Source organism: Choloepus didactylus, chromosome 2 (genome assembly GCF_015220235.1).
Source record: "Choloepus didactylus isolate mChoDid1 chromosome 2, mChoDid1.pri, whole genome shotgun sequence".
Lineage (NCBI taxonomy): Eukaryota > Metazoa > Chordata > Mammalia > Pilosa > Megalonychidae > Choloepus > Choloepus didactylus.
In genome coordinates this window covers 150,118,656-150,140,975 of record NC_051308.1, presented here as the reverse complement: position 1 = coordinate 150,140,975, position 22,320 = coordinate 150,118,656, and the positions used below count along the sequence as shown (strand labels likewise).

The 22,320-nt window shown below is 36.9% G+C and overlaps 1 protein-coding gene across 5 annotated transcripts in view; it reads left to right on the top strand.

Annotated features, from left to right (window-relative positions):
- RPAP2 (RNA polymerase II associated protein 2) overlaps positions 1-22,320 on the top strand; it is a 197,068-nt gene that overhangs the window by 93,926 nt on the left and 80,822 nt on the right. For all 5 annotated transcript variants that reach the window (XR_005215302.1, XM_037826647.1, XM_037826644.1 and 2 more), the window contains exon 11: positions 20,449-20,517. Coding sequence is in view for 4 of the 5 variants with exons in the window: in XM_037826647.1 (XP_037682575.1) it covers positions 20,449-20,517 (69 nt within the window). In the remaining variant the exon portion in view is untranslated. The remainder of the gene's footprint in view (positions 1-20,448; positions 20,518-22,320) is intronic.

The following is a 22,320-nucleotide window of genomic DNA, read 5'->3' as shown; positions in this document are numbered from 1 at the left end:
TTCCGTTATAAGATTTAGTGATACCTGACAAAGGTTTGCATCTCTAGCTACTGGCTTAGTGATTCTTCAGAACTATTGTACACATCTGTAGTAATGGGTAGTTAAGTACCATCTTAACATTTTAAGAATGTTTTAAATTTCCTAAACAGAAGAGGAAAGGTGTCTAGTATATAGTAAAGGACAATGAAAAGAGAAAATGACTAACAGAAACTGTTTGATCTGTTTTAAATGTTTCAGGTGTTTGAGGAAAACTCTCCAAGAATTTTTGCAAGTGTCTTTTTAGTTTTGGTATTAAGTACTAAGATTTAAGTTTTTATTTTGAGTATTTTTCCTCATAATTTCCAGATAATACATAAAAATTTTAAAAATTACTGTAGGGTGAACTCACAATTATGAAACATTTGGTTTTGAGGTAAAAATAAGTGTTTTCACCACTTACTACTTTTAGAGGCATACTCCCCTGGAGTCTGTATAAGCGTTGCACTTTTTGGTGTGATGACTCAAGAACTTACTCTCCTCTTACCCATTAGATGTCATCTTTTACTTTGTTCTGATAATGGGGGATAGATTGGTTAAGGGAAATTAATGAAGGTTATTTAGGAACGTGCTCCTTCTTGACAGTAGTGTTTGAGAGCCTGAACTTTGAAGCCACAGTAGGTTGAGATTCCAGATACGCCACTTACAAGCAAGCCTGGTAATGTTAATCCCTGAAATTTAGTTATGGTCTATAAACTAGACATAATACCAATCTCATGATTTTTAGGGTTATGTGGGATGATGTACATAGAATATCTGATAGCTCCTGATATGATAGTAAGCTTTAGATTAATGTTGTTAGACTATGTGGGCTTGTGATATATCGGGGAACTTTCCATGTAACTTGTCTATTAGTCTTAAAATAGGTCTGTAGCTAAACATAAAAATCCAAACTCATAAAAGTATTTACTTTGTGAAATGTTTGTCTGTTAATTTTCTGTAGGCTACCTTTGGGAATTGAATCATATCCCCTATAAAAGGCATGCTCAGGTTCCAACCCATGATATTGTGGATGTGAATCCATTTGTAAATAGGACCTTTGAAGATGTTACTAGTTAAGGTGTGCCCAAAATGAATGAAGATGGGCCTTAATCCAGCATATCTTAAAGAAAGGAAACTGGACACAGAGAAAACCACATGAAGAAGACTGGAAGTTAATGGAACCCCAGAATAGAAAGAAGACTCTGCCATGTGCACTGCCATATGTATTGCCATGTGACAGAAAAGCCAAGGACCTGAAGGTCACTGGCAGCCTGCCCCAGAATGCCACAGTCCTTAGAGAGGAAGCATCACCTTGCTGACACCTTGATTTGGATCTTTGCTAGTCTCCAAACTGTGAGACAATATATTCCTGTGATTTGAGCTAACCTATTGCATGGTATTTGTTTTAGCAGCCAGGAAACTAAAACAGATACCTTTAAGATAGTTCATAATCTGGAAAAGTTTATGCTGATAAAATTTTTTAAAAATTTATAAAAAGGTTTTCAGAACTTCTGTTGCTTAAAGCAAGCCACAATTAGTTATACTTGTTTACTTTTTCTTTGTGTATTCCCAGAGAGCTTAAGGATTGATATAAATTTAAAAACTAAGGATCTGTGTGGGGTTAAGAGCTCTGTTTTATAAAATGCCTTCTTGACAATTTTTGATGTGCTCTGACTTTAAAGTGCATATTACTATGTTAACTTGTTGCTTGGTCTAGGAATTTTGTTTTCTAATCTCAAAATGCCATGGAGAGCTAGAACCTCAATTCTTCATTGGAATTCCAAAAAGTAGTAGTAGAAGGAGAGAAATGGGTATAGTTTTGTATCTTCTTTAACTCCTTTTTATCCCTTACCTGCCCTCACTATCATCCTTATTGCCCTACCTCCAAATCATTTTTACTGCCTTAGCTTTTAATTATCTTATGTTTCTGACTGCATCCTCTCATGTTCTTTATGAGCTCCTTTTTATCTGCCTCTGATGTTTCCTAAGGTTCTGTCTCCAGCCTGTTTCTCTTCGTCATGTCTTCCCTGGGCAATCTCATATGTTGTCATGATTTTAACTACCACCTGTTTGTTGGTGACTGTATTTCCAACCCTTTTACTCCCCTGAGCTGCGTTTCTGTGTCTGTTGCCTTCTAGGCATCTCCATCTTAATGTCTCAATTCATTGTTCCTCATCACACATGCTGCAGGGTATCACTACTCACCAGTCTCCCAAGCTAAGGAACAGAATTATATTTTGGCTTTTTCTTCTCCATTATTCTCCTTATATCAATCCTGAGCTTTTGAATTTTTTTAAACCCTTAACTGTTTCTGGAATCTGTCCTCTCTTTTCCATCCCTACTACCCTGTCCTAATTGTCTCTCATTTGAGCTAATACAGTAGTTCCCTAACTAATTTATTATCTTATGTATCCTCTGGTTCTCACTCCATCTCCCCCAATCCATTCATCCTAGAGGTTAAAGGCATAGATCTTGAATCAAAATTGTTTTGAATCCCTTCTATATCCCTTAATGAATATGGGGCTTGGAAAAGTTACTCAATTTCCTCAATCATAGAATAAAATAATGGTACCTAACAAGAGTTGTGGTGGGAGGATCAAGTGGATAATCAGTGTGAAGTACTCAGTAGCCCATTGCCTGGCACATTGTATGTGCTCAGTGCTTGTTAGTTCATTTTTCTTTTCCTCATGGTTTCTAGAGATCTATCTCAGTGCAGCCTGACCATGTCTTTTCCTTCCTTAAAACATCACTGACTGTCCATCACCTACAGGATAAAGTTCAAGCCTCTTAACATTGCAAGGACCTCCGTGTTCTTTCTCTGCTTAAATTTCTTATTTGCTCTTCCTTAATTCCTAGCTAGTGCTCTATTAGGGACACCAAACTGTGAGGATTCTCTGTGTTAACCTTGTTGTTTCTACCTCTTTCTTTGTGTTGTCTCCTGTGCCTAGTGCCTGGAATTCTTCCCCATCATCCTTTCCCTTGGTTATTTTCTACTTCTCCATTTATTACCTCCTCCAGAAATCTTATTTCAGTACCTCTCTACCTGCCCTCTCCCTCAGTCATCATTAGGCTGGACGTATTTCTTCTGGGTTGTCATAGCACCCTAGGTATGCGTTTGCCATAATGTAGTTAAAAGATACATTAAAATGCACTGTGTGCATTGAGAGGTACACTTGATTCATCTTTGTATACCAGCACCTAAGAATATATACATACTCATATGTACTTGAGAATAAGCTTTTAAAGAACGGGATCAATGCTTAGTTTATTTGGCTCAGTGGTTCACACACCCTGGCTGAATATTAGAATCATAGGGGCACTCAAAAAAAAAAAAAAAAAAAAGTAATGCTTAGGTACCCCTAAGGATTTGGAATTAATTAATCTGGGGTGGGGTCCATCATTAGGTTTTTTTTTTTCCCTTTTATTAGAGAAGTTGTAGTCATGCATAAAATACAAGATTCCTATATTCCACCCTATTATTAATACCTTGCATTGGTGTGGAACATTTGTTACAATTGATAGCACATTTTTACAGTTGCACTATTAACTATAGTTTATGGTTTAACTTAGGGTTCACTGTTTGCACTTCCATGGATTTAAAAAAAATTTTTAGTCTGTTACCATATATACAATCTCAACATTTCCCTCTTTAATCATATTCAGATATATATTTCAATGCTGTTAATTATGTTTACATTCACAGTGTTGTGCTACTATCACCACCATCTGTTACCAAAACATTTCCATCATTTTGACTAGGAACTCCGTATATTTTAAGCCTTAACTTCCCATTCCCTGTCCCACCCTGTCCCCTGGTAACTTTATTCTAGATACTGACTCTGTGAGTTTGCTTATTCTAATTATTTCAAATCAGTGAGATCATATAATATTTGTTCTTTTGCATCTGGCTTATTTCACTCAGCATGATGTCTTCATGGTTCATCCATGTTGTTGCATGTTTCAGGACTATTCCTTTTGTGGCTGAATAATATTCCATTGTATGTATATACCACATTTTATTTATCCATTCATCAGTTGATGGACACTTTGGTTGCTTCTGTCTTTTGGCAATTGTGAATAATGCCTCTAAACATCAGTGTGCAAATATTTGTTCGAGTTCCTGCTTTTAGTGCTTTTGGGTATATACTGGAAGTGGGATTGCCCGGTCATATGGTAGCTCTATACTAAGCTTTCTGAGGAACCACTAAACTGTCTTCCACAGCGGCTGCACCATTTTATATTGCCACAAGCAATGAATGAGTATTCCTATTTTTCCACATCCTCTTCAACACTTGTTATTTTCCATTTTTAAAAAACAGCAGCCATTCTAATAGGTGTGAAATGATATCTCATTGTGATTTTGATTTGCATTTCCTTGTTAGCTAATGATGTTCAGCATCTTTTCATGTGCTTTCTGGCCATTGTATATCATTTTTGGATAGATGTCTATTTCAGTCTTTTGTCCATTTTAAAATTGGGTTGTTTGTCTTGTTAATTTGAAGGATTTCTTTATATAGTCTGGATATTAAACCTTTACTGGATATTTGGTTTCCAAATATTTTCTCCTATTGTGTAGCTTGTTTTGCTTTCATGATACAGTTCTTTGAGGCACAAAAGTTTTAAACTTTGATGAAGTCCCATTTATCTGTTTTTCTTTTGTTGTTTGTGCTTTGGGTGTAAAGTGTAAGAAACTATTGCCTAATACAAGGTCCTAAAGCCATCATCAACTTTTAAGAGCTTCTGAGGTGATTGTATGTATAGCCAAGACGCTGATCTAGAATGAACAATGGATAGAGTGAGGGAATAAGAGAATAATAATTTCAAGTCAGATTTAAAAGTTTTCTTCCAAATCTATTCTGGTATTTTTCTAAAAGCTACAATGTCATGTCAGTGATTCTTTGAATTTAGAATTCAATTAAATTGAACAACTTTTTTTAGTTCACTATATGCCATCTCTAAATTAATAAAGCTAAATCAGAGATTCTTAAAAAAAAAAAAAAAAAAAAAAAAAAAAAGCAGAAGAATAAGGCAGCTTTGCTACATTAAATTGATTTTGGGTTAAGAATGAAGAGACATGGGACTAAATCCCACCAGTTTCATTAGATGAAGCTAGACCATGATTTGATCTAGCTCTTACACTACTTAGTAGTAGAGCCAGGGCTGCTAATTGTCAGACCAGTGTGTTTTGCCTCCATCTCCCCCCAAACCCCATGCCACATTGCCTTTCTTTTATACTACCTTTTTCCTATACAATTTTTCCATAGAGGAATGAGTGACTGCTTTACTCAGCAAATGTTTATTGAATTCCTGCTGTGTGCTATATATCTTGCACAGGCACTGGAATATAATCTCTGCCTTGAGCACCCTACCATCTAGTATGGAAGACAGATATTAAATAGTTACAAGAAATAAACTAAACAGGACAGTGCAGGGAGTTATGGAACATTATCACAGGGAATTAGCCTTGTCAGGTGGGGAAGGTGTTGGTATCTCAGGGACAGACTCCCTGGGAAAAGACAATAAAGCTGAGACATGAAGTATGAATACTAATGCAATTTGAATTGTATTGTTTGTCTTAGTCTCTGAAATGGCAGCCTTACTGACACAGTAGTCCAAAAGTTTGTCTCGTTCCCTCACATATATGCCAGAAGAACATCTGGTATTCAATGTACTTAGAAGGGTACAGCTTAAAGAGAACCAGGAGTCTCACCAAACCAAAAACTCAAAATCCCAGACCCTGCAAATTTCTATCAGGAAAACTTGAAAGACTCAATGAACCTAATAGGGTTGTTATAAAAGGTTTTGCAAGAAATCTAGCGTTGGTTGCCTCTGGAGTCATTAGTGTCAAAGATGTTAAAAAAAAAAAAAAAAAAAAGTCATTTCATTCATCAGCTTTTTGGATCCCTCCAAGTAAGAGCACCACGTAAGAGGGTTCTGTTACTTCTGAAACCAAACCTTGTGACACCTAACCTAGCCAAGACAAGAGGTACAGTGTTCTTCAGTCCTGTAAGAGGTAGCTGCAGACACAGGGAAACTTTCAAATGTCTTTTGTATTTATAAATTATTATTTTTACCCCTTTTTTATACATTATGTAAGTATATGACCTTTCCAGTTGTTTTCTGCATATTTTACAATAAATTAAAAACAAAGCCTAGAAGAAATGATATGATGTCTGAGGTTTGTTTCAAAATTATCCAAGTTAGGGATGGTGGTGAGTAAGGAGTTGTGTAGAAGAATCAGGATTGGCCAGGAATTAATAACTGTCGAAGTTGTGTGGTGAGTACATGGGAGTTTATTTTACTATTCTCTCTACTTTTATATGTGTTTGAAATTTAATAAAAAGTTGGGAGGAAATAAGCAAAAAAAAAAAAAGCATTATTTTGGTAGAGAATGTTGTAAAACTGTATTCCAAAAACCTTGATGTTAAATCAAGTAAATTATCTTTGAAAATCTCCTTTACTATTTAGTACCTGCAGGTCGAAGTCTATAGCTTCAATAAAAATTGCTTAAATTGGCTTTGCTGCTTTTCTGAAAAATGATAGTTGCATTTAGTACATAATGGCCTCTGGTAAGGTAACTGATTTGAGGTCTTCAGATTCTGACAGGACAACTTCAGCAGATGTGTGACTAGGGCTAAGGGCTTCCAGGTGAACCCTCTGAAAAAAAAAAAAATGCCACGTTGAGAGAGCTTTTCAGTCCATATTGATAGTGGGAAAGAATTGACATAAATAACTGTATCCTTTTCTTTGAAATGATAATAATAGGAACTTGTGGAACAGTTATTCTCAAGCCAGTTGTGCATCAGAATTATGTGAGGAACTTGTAACAACTATGGATGTCTGGCTGCAACCCTAGAGATTGAGCTTCATTTGGTTTGGGTTGGGTCCAGACATTAGTATTTTTTTGAAAGCTCCCCAGGTGATTCTCATGTGCAGCCAGAGTTGATAGCCTATTTTAGAACCTAAACATAAAGCAGCTTTTTCAGCTTCTGGAATAATCTTTTCCCTGGTGAATAGAGCTGTCCTTTTCCGCTGAATTGCATCACAGTTGTTTATTTGGAATGTTACATTGATTTACCTGTCGTAGTGGTTCTTTCAGAAGCTGCTTGGTAATGATTCACGGTCAGTATTAAGATATTTTTCCAAATCTGTATTTGAATTCAGATTATATTTTGACACAAAGTTCTTTTAAGTTTAAGATGTGATCAATCCAAGTATTTTTGCAAATCTTTATTGAATTTCAAATTATATTTTGAAACTATATGTTTTTAAATGTTTTCTATCAAAACATTTTTATTTTTTAATTATCACTCAGACAATAAGTATATACTTTTAGCAACTGTGCTGGAAATTAGTTTGACTCAGCAAAAGGAAAAAATATGAGAGCAGGTAAACTTTGCTAGTCTGCCACAAGTATTTTGAAGTGAAGTAGGTAAAGACCTTGTCTTTTATTTGTGTTTTCTTCAGTTCCTGGAACAGTAGTATGGAGCAGGCACTCAATACATTTTTCCTGAATGAGTAAATGCATAAAATCTTAAATCTGTTTTAACTCGGGGACAGTTGAGTACAGTAGGAAAGGAAATTCTGTTTAACTGTTTTTGCAGTGTTTTCATACATACTCATCCTTCCTTGACATCTTTTGGTTGTGCGCTAGATTCTCTTGTTTTAATGGCTACAGAAACAAAAGACACAAATCCCTCCCTTCATGAAACTTACACTCTAATAGAAGAGATGTATAAATTTTTTTAAAACATAATCTATGTAGTGTTATTATGTGATAATATACTCTTTTCTCCCTTTCCCAATCCATTCTCCTTTTCTCTCCAGAAGCAGAGAAAGGGGGAAGGTATTGAGGAGGAAAGAAGTTGTGATTTTAAACAGGTTGTTGAGGGGTGATCTCACTGAAGAGAGGCCATTTGTGTAAAGACCTAAAAATAGGTAAGGGAACAGGCCATGTGGCTCTCTTTGGAAGTGTATCAGGCAGAGGGAACAGCAGGTACAAAGGCTCTGAAGCAGAAGCAGGCCTAGTATATTGACAGAATAGTAAGGATGCTGATGAGGCTGGAGAAATGAGCAAAGGCAAAAGTAAAAAGAGATATGATCAGAGAAGTATGAGTCAGGGGTGGGTATGGTACAGATTATATACGCCTTGTAACCATGGTAATTCTTTGGCTTTTTTTTTCCCCCCAAGAAGTTGTAGGTTTACAGAAAAATCATGCAGGAAGTACAGAGTTCCTATATACCCACCCTCACACACATAGTTTTCCCTATTATTGATACTTTGTATTAATGTGGTATTTTTGTTACAATTGATGCAACAATATTATACTAACTGCAGTCCATAGTTTACATTGGAGTGGACTGCTCATGTTGTAATTCTTTGGCTTAAACTCTTGAGTCACATGAAGAACCATATTGGTGGGTTCTGAACAGAGGGATGATGTGATCTGATATACATTTTTAACATCATCATTCTGGCTGCTGAGTCAAGAATGGTAATAGATGGGCAGAGACAGGAAGACCAATTAGAAGCTATTTAGGTAATCTGCACAAGAAATGGTGTGGACCAACCAAGGTGAAAGCAGTGGAAGTAATAAGAAGTATAAGATTCTAGACATGTTTTGAAGGTAGAACCATTAGGATTTGATGACTGGTGTGAAGAGTCGAGGTTAACCACAAGATTTTTGGCCTGAGCAGCTGGTTTCTGGAAGAGTAGAAAAGCCATTTACTGAGATGGGAATGTCTCAGAAGGACCAGGTTTTTGAAGGGAAGATGAGGAGCTTGGTTTTGGCTGTACTAAGTTTTGTTTTGTTTTGTATTGTGTTTTTGTTTTCCAAAATATATTAGATTTATTGCACAGAATTAGCTTACATGATAGTGGGGGCTGGCAAGAGAAGTCCAAAATCCTTAGGGCAGGCTATCGGGAAGGGCAGGCTGGAACTTTTTGTGCACAAGCTCCTGCTGCTAAGTGCTATCCACAGATGGAATTCCCTCTTCCTCTGGGAAGCCTCAGTTCACTTCTTAAGGCCTTTCATCTGATTGGGCCCACGCGGATTGTCTGGGATAATCTCACTTACTTAAAATCACCTGATTATAAGCTTTAATGACATCTACAAAATACCATTACAACAACACTTAGATTAGTGTTTGAATAACTGGAACTATAGCCTAGCCAAGTTGATACATAAAAATGCCCATCACAGCAGTGAGAATATTTTTTAAATGTTAAAATGAGCAACATTGTTTTAAGTTCTATAGACATTTGAAGTAGATTAATAGTAAGTGTAATTTATGAAATATCATTAGCTCCTATTTAGCCATAAGTTATTACTATCTGTAATTATTTAAAACATGCCTCACAACTTGATGACCATAAAAATATAAAGGTTTGCATTCCAGGTAAGTAAAGGTAGAAACGGTTTCAATAAACAGTTTGAAGAGGGTTCTTATCTCTCTACATTAAATAAAAGGAAAACGCATAAGCAAAATTTGTTACATATGGTAGAAAATGGAACTCAAAAAATACTTCATCTCAGTTGAGACCTTTACCTCAACCTGGTTATCAGAACTCTTTGTTTTGGTCAGTAAGTTACAAATTTAGCTTTCTTAACAGTACAGATTAAAACATTTTCTAGCAGCCAGTATCTGAATTTAAAAAAATGCTTTTACATCCAAGAAATTTGCTTCATAGTTTCCTTAGAATTAAAAGTGATTGCCTTTTTAAAGAGAGATTCATATTTCTTATTTATTAAAAAAAAGGCCGCCTGTTTGTCTACTTCTGCATACTTGTTAGCAAATTAAAGATGTTACCATCTATTCCTAGCTAGCTACGGATTGTATCAAGAATAGGTATTGAATTTTATCAGATTGTTTTTTTTACATCAATTGAGCAAAACATACGGGTTTTTCTCCTTCAGTCTATTATTTATCCCTATTGCTTAACCATTCCTGCATTCCCACAATAAGTGCTACCCTGTCAAAATGTATTCTTTTAATACCCTAATTAATACAGTTTATTTAATATCTTATTTGAAATTTTGCCTTGAGATTGGTCTATAGTTTTGTGTTTCTCTATGTGTTTTTGTACTATGTTTTGAAGTACCTATAAGACATACAAATGGAAGTAAACAACTAGATATAGAAGTCTGGAAGTCAGGGAAGAGGTCCAGGCTAGAGATATCAAGTTGAAAGCTGTCAGCACATAGCTTTCTACTATTTACAGCTGTGAGACTGGGTGACAATACCAAGGGAATGAGTGTATGTAGAGGAGAGAAGAGACCCAAGGGCACAGTCCTGAGGCACTCAATATTAAAAGGTCTGAGAAGAGGAGGAAGAGGAACCAGCAAAGGATATTGAGAAGGAGTACCAGTGAGACAGGAAAACAGGCAAGTGGAAACCAGGTGAAGAGAGTGTTCCATGGAGAGAAGATAGTGATCAACTGTGTCAAATGCTGCTGAGAGATTAAGATGAGAATTGAGAAATGTCACTTTTATTTGGCAATGTGGAAGTCTTTTTGTATGGTTAATATCACAAGAACCCTATGAGGTGGTATTATTGTTCTGTTTTACTAAATTAAAAACAGAGCCAGTAAGTAACTTGTCTAAGTTAAACCCTAGTAAGTGACAGATCTGGATATTGAACCCATCTCTATCTGGATCTTTAACCACTATACTTTACCTCCTTTTTACATCATGTAGGCTTATTTGTAAAACATTTTAAACTATGGGGAAATAACAGATTCAGGTAACAAAGGTACACATATTCCCCACTCAGAATTAATAGATATTAATATTTTATAATATTTGATTCATATGTATATTTTTAAATTAAGGAAGTGAAGCATTATAGGTTGGTTCATTCATTCACACATATGTTATTGAATGCCTACTGACTGCCAGGCACTTGTTCTGGGCACTTGGAACACAAAGATTCCTGCCCTCAGGCAGGATAAAACAAATAATAAACAATAATTAAATGTTAAAAAGTGGTAAGTGTTAAGGAAAAAAAGAAAATATATATAGCAGGGTAAGGGGATCAGGAATATTTGGGTAGGAGGTAGGAAGCAAGTTGTACGATTAATAAGGTGGTCCTAATAAGCCTTATTCCAGAGGTGACATTTGATCAAAGACCTGAAGAAGGTGAGAAAGTTACACATATCTGGGGAACATGATTTCAGGCAGAGGGAATAGCCAGTGCAAAGGCCTTAAGATGCCAAGTCCCCTTTGTTCTCTTTCCTAATCCATTCTCCCACTTTCCTCTCCAGAAGCAAATGATGTTATGAATTTGATATGTATTCTTCTGGTCCTTGTTTTTATCCTTTTACTACATATATGTGTGTCCATAAATAATATTTAGTGTTATCTGTTCTTGATTTTTATAAGTAATGCCATACCATACTTACTTTCCTTCATTCTAAATTATTAAAGTTAAATATGGGGAGGCGGGGCAAGATGGCAGACTGGTGAGCTGTATGTTTTAGTTACTCCTCCAGGAAAGTAGGTAAAAAGCCAGGAACTGCGTGGACTGGACACCACAGAGCAATCTGTCTTTGGGCATACTTCATACAACACTCATGAAAACGTGGAACTGCTGAGATCACCGAAATCTGTAAGTTTTTGCGGCCAGGGGACCCGCGCCCCTCCCTGCCAGGCTCAGTCCCGGGGGAGGAGGGGCTGTCAGCTCCAGGAAGGAGAAGGGAGAATTGCAGTGGCTGCTCTCATCGGAAACTCATTCTACTGATTCAAACTCCAACCATAGATAGACTGAGGCCAGACACCAGAGACTCTGAGAGCAGCCAGCCCAGCAGAGAGGAGACGGGCATAGAAGGAAAACAACACGAGAAGCTCCAAAGTAAAAGCAGAGGATTTTTGGAGTTCTGGTGAACACAGAAAGGGGAAGGGCGGAGATCAGGCCTTGAGGCGCATATGCAAATCCCGAAGCAAGGCTGATCTCTCTGCCCAGGGCACCTTTCCTTAATGGCCCTGGTTGCTTTGTCTATTAGCATTTCAATAACCCATTAGATCTCTGAGGAGGGCCGTTTTTTTGTTTTTTTTTTTTTTTTTTTTTTTTTTTTTTTTTTTTTTTTTTTTAAATCCTTTTGCTTTTTCTAAAACAATTACTCTAAGAAGCTCAATACAGAAAGCTTCAAAGAATTGAAATTTGGGCACGTCAAGTCAAGAGCAGAAATAAGAGAGCTCTGAGACAAAAGGCAATAATCCAGTGGCTGAGAAAATTCACTAAACAACACAACTTCCCAAGAAAAGGGGGGTGTCCGCTCACAGCCACCATCCTGGTGGACAGGAAACACTCCTGCCCATCGCCAGCCCCATAGCCCAGAGCTGCCCCAGACAACCCAGTGTGACGGAAGTGCTTCAAATAACAGGCACACACCACAAAACTGGGCGTGGACATTAGCCTTCCCTGCAACCTCAGCTGAATGTCCCAGAGCTGGGAAGGGGGAGCAGTGTGAATTAACAGAGCCCCATTCAGCCATCATTTGAGCAGACTGGGAGCCTCCCAACACAGCCCAGCAGCCCAGAACTGCCCTGGGGGGACGGCACTCACCTGTGACATAGCACAGTCATCCCTCAACAGAGGACCCGGGGTGCACAGCCTGGAAGAGGGGCCCACTTGCAAGTCTCAGGAGCCATACGCCAATACCAAAGACTTGTGGGTCAGTGGCAGAGACAAACTGTGGCAGGACTGAACTGAAGGATTAGACTATTGCAGTAGCTTTAAAACTCTAGGATCATCAGGGAGATTTGATTGTTAGGGCCACCCCCCCTCCCCGACTGCCCAGAAACACGCCCCACATACAGGGCAGGCAACACCAACTACACACGCAAGCTTGGGACACCAATTGGGCCCCACAAGACTCACTCCCCCACTCACCAAAAAGGCTAAGCAGGGGAGAACTGGCTTGTGGAGAACAGGTGGCTCGTGGACGCCACCTGCTGGTTAGTTAGAGAAAGTGTACTCCACGAAGCTGTAGATCTGATAAATTAGAGATAAGGACTTCAACTGGTCTACAAACCCTAAAAGAACCCTATCAAGGACAGCAAATGCCACGAGGCCAAAAACAACAGAAAATTATAAAGCATATGAAAAAACCAGACGATATGGATAACCCAAGCCCAAGCACCCAAATCAAAAGACCAGAAGAGACACACCTAGAGCAGCTACTCAAAGAACTAAAGATGAACAATGAGACCCTAGTACGGGATATGAAGGAAATCAAGAAGACCCTAGAAGAGCATAAAGAAGACATTGCAAGACTAAATAAAAAAATGGATGATCTTATGGAAATTAAAGAAACTGTTGACCAAATTAAAAAGATTCTGGACACTCATAGTACAAGACTAGAGGAAGTTGAACAACGAATCAGTGACCTGGAAGATGACAGAATGGAAAATGAAAGCATAAAAGAAAGAATGGGGAAAAAAATTGAAAAACTCGAAATGGACCTCAGGGATATGATAGATAATATGAAGCGTCCGAATATAAGACTCATTGGTGTCCCAGAAGGGGAAGAAAAGGGTAAAGGTCTAGGAAGAGTATTCAAAGAAATTGTTGGGGAAAACTTCCCAAATCTTCTAAACAACATAAATACACAAATCATAAATGCTCAGCGAACTCCAAATAGAATAAATCCAAAAAAACCCACTCCGAGACATATACTGATCACACTGTCAAACATAGAAGAGAAGGAGCAAGTTCTGAAAGCAGCAAGAGAAAAGCAATTCACCACATACAAAGGAAACAGCATAAGACTAAGTAGTGACTACTCAGCAGCCACCATGGAGGCGAGAAGGCAATGGCACGATATATTTAAAATTCTGAGAGAGAGGAATTTCCAGCCAAGAATACTTTATCCAGCAAAGCTCTCCTTCAAATTTGAGGGAGAGCTTAAATTTTTCACAGACAAAGAAATGCTGAGAGAATTTGCTAACAAGAGACCTGCCCTACTGGAGATACTAAAGGGAGCCCTACAGACAGAGAAACAAAGACAGGACAGAGAGACTTGGAGAAAGGTTCAGTACTAAAGAGATTCGGTATGGGTACAATAAAGGATATTAATAGAGAGAGGGAAAAATATGGCAAACATAATCCAAAGGATAAGATGGCCGATTCAAGAAATGCCTTCACGGTTTTAACGTTGAATGTAAATGGATTAAACTCCCCAATTAAAAGATATAGATTCGCAGAATGGATCAAAAAAAATGAACCATCAATATGTTGCATACAAGAGACTCATCTTAGACACAGGGACACAAAGAAATTGAAAGTGAAAGGATGGAAAAAAATATTTCATGCAAGCTACAGCCAAAAGAAAGCAGGTGTAGCAATATTAATCTCAGATAAAATAGACTTCAAATGCAGGGATGTTTTGAGAGACAAAGAAGGCCACTACATACTAATAAAAGGGGCAATTCAGCAAGAAGAAATAACAATCGTAAATGTCTATGCACCCAATCAAGGTGCCACAAAATACATGAGAGAAACATTGGCAAAACTAAAGGAAGCAATTGATGTTTCCACAATAATTGTGGGAGACTTCAACACATCACTCTCTCCTATAGATAGATCAACCAGACAGAAGACCAATAAGGAAATTGAAAACCTAAACAATCTGATAAATGAATTAGATTTAACAGACATCTACAGGACATTACATCCCAAATCACCAGGATACACATACTTTTCTAGTGCTCACGGAACTTTCTCCAGAATAGATCATATGCTGGGACATAAAACAAGCCTCAATAAATTTAAAAAGATTGAAATCATTCAAAGCACATTCTCTGACCACAATGGAATACAATTAGAAGTCAATAACCATCAGAGACTTAGAAAATTCACAAATACCTGGAGGTTAAACAACACACTCCTAAACAATCAGTGGGTTAAAGAAGAAATAGCAAGAGAAATTGCTAAATATATAGAGACGAATGAAAATGAGAACACAACATACCAAAACCTATGGGATGCAGCAAAAGCAGTGCTAAGGGGGAAATTTATAGCACTAAACGCATATATTAAAAAGGAAGAAAGAGCCAAAATCAAAGAACTAATGGATCAACTGAAGAAGCTAGAAAATGAACAGCAAACCAATCCTAAACCAAGTAGAAGAAAAGAAATAACAAGGATTAAAGCAGAAATAAATGACATAGAGAACAAAAAAACAATAGAAAGGATAAATATCACCAAAAGTTGGTTCTTTGAGAAGATCAACAAGATTGACAAGCCCCTAGCTAGACTGACAAAATCAAAAAGAGAGAAGACCCATATAAACAAAATAATGAATGAAAAAGGTGACATAACTGCAGATCCTGAAGAAATTAAAAAAATTATAAGAGGATATTATGAACAACTGTATGGCAACAAACTGGATAATGTAGAAGAAATGGACAATTTCCTGGAAACATATGAACAACCTAGACTGACCAGAGAAGAAATAGAAGACCTCAACCAACCCATCACAAGCAAAGAGATCCAATCAGTCATCAAAAATCTTCCCACAAATAAATGCCCAGGGCCAGATGGCTTCACAGGGGAATTCTACCAAACTTTCCAGAAAGAACTGACACCAATCTTACTCAAACTCTTTCAAACATTGAAAAAAATGGAACACTACCTAACTCATTTTATGAAGCTAACATCAATCTAATACCAAAACCAGGCAAAGATGCTACAAAAAAGGAAAACTACCGGCCAATCTCCCTAATGAATATAGATGCAAAAATCCTCAACAAAATACTTGCAAATCGAATCCAAAGACACATTAAAAAAATCATACACCATGACCAAGTGGGGTTCATTCCAGGCATGCAAGGATGGTTCAACATCAGAAAAACAATCAATGTATTACAACACATTAAAAACTCGAAAGGGAAAAATCAATTGATCATCTCAATAGATGCTGAAAAAGCATTTGACAAAATCCAACATCCCTTTTTGATAAAAACACTTCAAAAGGTAGGAATTGAAGGAAACTTCCTCAACATGATAAAGAGCATATATGAAAAACCCACAGCCAGCATAGTACTCAATGGTGAGAGACTGAAAGCCTTCCCTCTAAGATCAGGAACAAGACAAGGATGCCCGCTGTCACCACTGTTATTCAACATTGTGCTGGAAGTGCTAGCCAGGGCAATCCGGCAAGACAAAGAAATAAAAGGCATCCAAATTGGAAAAGAAGAAGTAAAACTGTCATTGTTTGCAGATGATATGATCTTATATCTAGAAAACCCTGAGAAATCAACGATACACCTACTAGAGCTAATAAACAAATTTAGCAAAGTAGCGGGATACAAGATTAATGCACATAAGTCAGTAATGTTTCTATATGCTAGAAATGAACAAACTGAAGAGACACTCAAGAAAAAGATACCATTTTCAATAGCAACTAAAAAAATCAAGTACCTAGGAATCAACTTAACCAAAGATGTAAAAGACCTATACAAAGAAAACTACATAACTCTACTAAAAGAAATAGAAGGGGACCTTAAAAGATGGAAAAATATTCCATGTTCATGGATAGGAAGGCTAAATGTCATTAAGATGTCAATTCTACCCAAACTCATCTACAGATTCAATGCAATCCCAATCAAAATTCCAACAACCTACTTTGCAGACTTGGAAAAGCTAGTTATCAAATTTATTTGGAAAGGGAAGATGCCTCGAATTGCTAAAGACACTCTAAAAAAGAAAAACGAAGTGGGAGGACTTACACTCCCTGACTTTGAAGCTTATTATAAAGCCACAGTTGCCAAGACAGCATGGTACTGGCACAAAGATAGACATATAGATCAATGGAATCGAATTGAGAATTCAGAGATAGACCCTCAGATCTATGGCCGACTGATCTTTGATAAGGCCCCCAAAGTCACCGAACTGAGCCATAATGGTCTTTTCAACAAATGGGGCTGGGAGAGTTGGATATCCATATCCAAAAGAATGAAAGAGGACCCCTACCTCACCCCCTACACAAAAATTAACTCAAAATGGACCAAAGATCTCAATATAAAAGAAAGTACCATAAAACTCCTAGAAGATAATGTAGGAAAACATCTTCAAGACCTTGTATTAGGAGGCCACTTCCTAGACTTTACACCCAAAGCACAAGCAACAAAAGAGAAAATAGATAAATGGGAACTCCTCAAGCTTAGAAGTTTCTGCACCTCAAAGGAATTTCTCAAAAAGGTAAAGAGGCAGCCAACTCAATGGGAAAAAATTTTTGGAAACCATGTATCTGACAAAAGACTGATATCTTGCATATACAAAGAAATCCTACAACTCAATGACAATAGTACAGACAGCCCAATTATAAAATGGGCAAAAGATATGAAAAGACAGTTCTCTGAAGAGGAAATACAAATGACCAAGAAACACATGAAAAAATGTTCAGCTTCACTAGCTATTAGAGAGATGCAAATTAAGACCACAATGAGATACCATCTAACACCGGTTAGAATGGCTGCCATTAAACAAACAGGAAACTACAAATGCTGGAGGGGATGTGGAGAAATTGGAACTCTTATTCATTGTTGGTGGGACTGTATAATGGTTCAGCCACTCTGGAAGTCAGTCTGGCAGTTCCTTAGAAAACTAGATATAGAGCTACCATTCGATCCAGCGATTGCACTCCTCGGTATATACCCGGAAGATCGGAAAGCAGTGACACGAACAGATATCTGCACGCCAATGTTCATAGCAGCATTATTCACAATTGCCAAGAGATGGAAACAACCCAAATGTCCTTCAACAGATGAGTGGATAAATAAAATGTGGTATATACACACGATGGAATACTACGCGGCAGTAAGAAGGAACGATCTGGTGAAACATATGACAACATGGATGAACCTTGAAGACATAATGCTGAGCGAAATAAGCCAGGCACAAAAAGAGAAATATTATATGCTACCACTAATGTGAACTTTGAAAAATGTAAAACAAATGGTTTATAATGTAGAATGTAGGGGAACTAGCAGTAGAGAGCAATTAAGGAAGGGGGAACAATAATCCAGGAAGAACAGATAAGCTATTTAACGTTCTGGGGATGCCCAGAAATGACTATGGTCTGTTAATTTCTGATGGTTGTAGTAGGAACAAGTTCACTGAAATGTTGCTATATTATGTAACTTTCTTGGGGTAAAGTAGGAACATGTTGGAAGTTAAGCAGTTATCTTAGGTTAGTTGTCTTTTTCTTACTCCCTTGCTATGGTCTCTTTGAAATGCTCTTTTATTGTATGTTTGTTTTCTTTTTAACTTTTTTTTTCATACAGGTGATTTGAAAAAAGAAGGGAAAGTTAAAAAAAAAAAAAAAAAAAAAAAAAAAAGAAAAAAGACAAACAAGGGGAAAAAAAAAAAAAAAAAAAAAAGATGTAGTGCCCCCTTGAGGAGCCTGTGGAGAATGCAGGGGTATTCGCCTACCCCACCTCCATGGTTGCTAACATGACCACAGACATAGGGGACTGGTGGTTTGATGGGTTGAGCCCTCTGCCATAAGTTTTACCCTTGGGAAGACGGTTGCTGCAAAGGAGAGGCTAGGCCTCCCTGTATTTGTGCCTAAGAGTCTCCTCCTGAATGCCTCTTTGTTGCTCAGATGTGGCCCTCTCTCTCTGGCTAAGCCAACTTGAAAGGTGAAATCACTGCCCTCCCCCCTACGTGGGATCAGACACCCAGGGAAGTGAATCTCCCTGGCAACGTGGAATATGACTCCCAGGGAGGAATGTAGACCTGGCACCGTGGGACGGAGAACATCTTCTTGACCAAAAGGGGGATGTGAAAGGAAATGAAATAAGCTTCAGTGGCAGAGAGATTCCAAAAGGAGCCGAGAGGTCACTCTGGTGGGCACTCTTATGCACACTTTAGACAACCCTTTTTAGGTTCTAAAGAATTGGGGTAGCTGGTGGTGGATACCTGAAACTATCAAACTACAACCCAGAACCCATGAATCTCGAAGACAGTTGTATAAAAATGTAGCTTATGAGGGGTGACAATGGGATTGGGAAAGCCATAAGGACCAAACACCACTTTGTCTAGTTTATGGATGGATGTGTAGAAAAGTAGGGGAGGGAAACAGACAGACAAAGGTACCCAGTGTTCTTTTTTACTTCAATTGCTCTTTTTCACTCTAATTATTATTCTTGTTATTTTTGTGTGTGTGCTAATGAAGGTGTCAGGGATTGATTTAGGTGTTGAATGTACAACTATGTAATGGTACTGTAAACAATCGAAAGTACAATTTGTTTTGTATGACTGCGTGGTATGTGAATATATCTCAATAAAATGATGATTTAAAAAAAAAAAAAAAAAAAAGTTAAATATGTAAGTCTAATTCATTCAGTTTTAACAGCTCTTTAGTAGTCTATGAATATACTACATTTTTCTTTTCTTTTTACAAGTAGTGTTATATTAACTTTTCTCATACACATCTCTATGTATTAAGTGAGAATTTTTTCAGGTATTATACCTAGAAGTAGAATAGCTGGGATATTCATAGGCATTTTCTACTTTATTAGATGTTGCTAAATTGGTGTTCAGTTGCTTGCGTTAACAGTTGTGTGAAAGGTACTATTTGTCCATGTCCACATCAGCCCTTGGTATTGCCAGTCTTTAATTTTTGCCAGTCTAATGGAATGCAATTTTTGTTTTTATAATAATTTCTGAAGGGGATTGAACTCCTTTTCAAATGTTTATTAGCCATTCACCTTTCCTCCTCTGTAAATTGCCTGCTCATACCCCTTGCCCATTTATGTATTAGTTAGCTTTTTCTTACTGATTTACATAATTTTTTATTTAGAGTGACCTTTGTAAATGCTTTCTTAGAAAGTAAGGTGACTATGAAGAATAGAATTTACTTCCAGTTGTTTTAAACTAAGTTTTCTCGAATAAAGACCTATTCTTGCAATTTAGTAAGATAACTCTTGTTTGTCTAAGTTTTGGATTATGACAACCCTGATGCCAAACTGGTGAAAAGTGGAAAGGTGCAAAAGATGAAGTAAAATTAAAATTAGGAATTACTTACCTTGTTAGCTTTAATAAAATATTTGGGTGGGAGGGGTAGAGATAGTTATGGGAAGATTTTGTAGATAGATAGATAGATAAACAGACAGAGAGAAAGAATGTGTTTTAATAAACATTGCATTTCAGTTTCCCATATTGTTCCTATATTGCTATCTTGTCTAATAATAATAGAGTTGTAAATATTTATTAAGGCTGGACAATTCCTTTTGAGGTGGTCATTGTCAGATACTGGAATATTAAGCCACATTATTATACTATTATATTTTTGACTCTTTCCTGTCAAACGTAGCAAGCATAACAAATAGTGCTTCTTTGATATATCATAAATCTGATTTCTTCTAGAAATAAGCTTATGTAAATATAAAAATATTTGGTAAATTTTATCTTGCTGTCTTTCAGATTAACAAATAGAAATATTATTCACAAACCTGCAGAGTGGACTTTAATTGCTGTGGTGTTGCTGTCATTGTAAGTACTCTTTTAGATTTTTTACTCTAAATAATAAATGTAAACAGTTTTGATTAAGGAAAAAAGCAAAGTTAAACTGCCTTAGAAAATGTTGTAGCTCTCTTTTGTGCCTTACTTTACTTTCCTATGTGAAGAGAATAACTTTAATGTAAAGTGATATGCTATATTTTGATAATCATTCTCTTTATATTTTTTGCCATCTTTTCTCCTGAGGTCCTTGTTCTTTGCAAATACTATTGTTATCTTTTGAATGAGAAGAACATTCCCATGTTGGAAATCATAACACACACAGAATGGTCCTTTAATTTCATTTTTAATCATGCAAAATGGGCCTCATTGTTTTACACCTGTATCTTTACCAACATATCTAATGCTATTTCGTTTTCCTTCAACAAATTTTGTCATTAATAGCATCAGAAAAGTTTTATTTTCCAAATAAATATACGTCTTTAAAATCAAGCATATTTAAAAGAACTAAACCTATAAACATAAATAAAACATTAAATACATTTTAAGAAAACACTAGTGGCTTCTAAGGCTGTCTTTCAATAGGGTTAAAATCTAGTGAGTGTAGTGTTTTTCAGCTTGAATTGAAAAACTCTTCTTTTGAGGTCCATTTATTACTGCATTACTGCTACTGCTTGGGGCTTGTTGGGTCATTGAAGCCCATAGGACACTGAATACTTACCAGACCCTCACAGGTCACAAAGTGTTATGAGCCAACCTCATAGCATCTCCAGCCCTGCTTTCTCTTTTCTTTGATATTACTTCAGTCTGACATGTTATTCTGGCTTCCCTATCCCTAGGAAGGCTGTGCTGGGAGACATTAGAATAGGCTTCAGTGAGCCAGCATCTGTGTCACCCAACCAGATACAACTCACATGATTCATTAAATAAGAACACAGAAAATAACTTTACTTGAATGCCCTGATATAAATTTTTTATCAACCATAAGAACAAATCTTTTGTCATTTCTACTATTCAGTGTTTCGGTTGAATTGGTAATTTTTGAAACAGATCGTATTAATTTTTTAGAAAGTTCTTTCCATTTTATGAAATTTGTAAATATTTTGGTCACTGACAAAAAAAATACCAGTATCTCTGCTCACCCACCGTATCCTATGCCTGCTAATAAATCCTCAGATAATTAAAGTTTAACTGTACTTCTGCAATTCATTATACTAAAGGGGAAGTAATTTTTTTAGTTGACAAGTCAGAGGCTTAGTCCTAGCAGTAATCTCAGAATCCTGCTTTCTAAGCCAGTGATTAAAAATCTTATTTTCATAAGTAGCTGCTTACTGAGGGCACATGTTAGTTCCTACCATTCTTAGTATCTAACTGTTGCCAATTCTTCTGCAAAATGTACAGCAAGGAATGAAAAAAAGCATGGAAAATGAAATAAAGGTTACCATTAAAGTATTATAGGTGATTATTCCATTCTAAGGTAAATTTCTACTGTTTAATTTTAATAGAGGCACCCATGTGGCACAAAATACTGAAAGCTTTGCTAGCCCTATGCATTGTTTGACTTCCCTAACTTTGGATATGATATAAGGAACCTCTTATTTTAGGGTAGGTGACCCACAAAAAATAGGTGTTAGTCTTGAGGTTGTAGCTGTAAACAATCTCCACTGGCTTTTTTTTTGGACATTTGCATTGAGTCCTTCCCTTTAATTAGCCTCTACTTAAACCAAGAGCTAGGTCTACCCTTTTTTCTTCTTCTAATCCTTAGTAGTAATGACTTAGCCTTCCTCTTGATCCTTGGACAAATAAACTCCTTCCAGGCAGGGCCCTTTTGCTTCT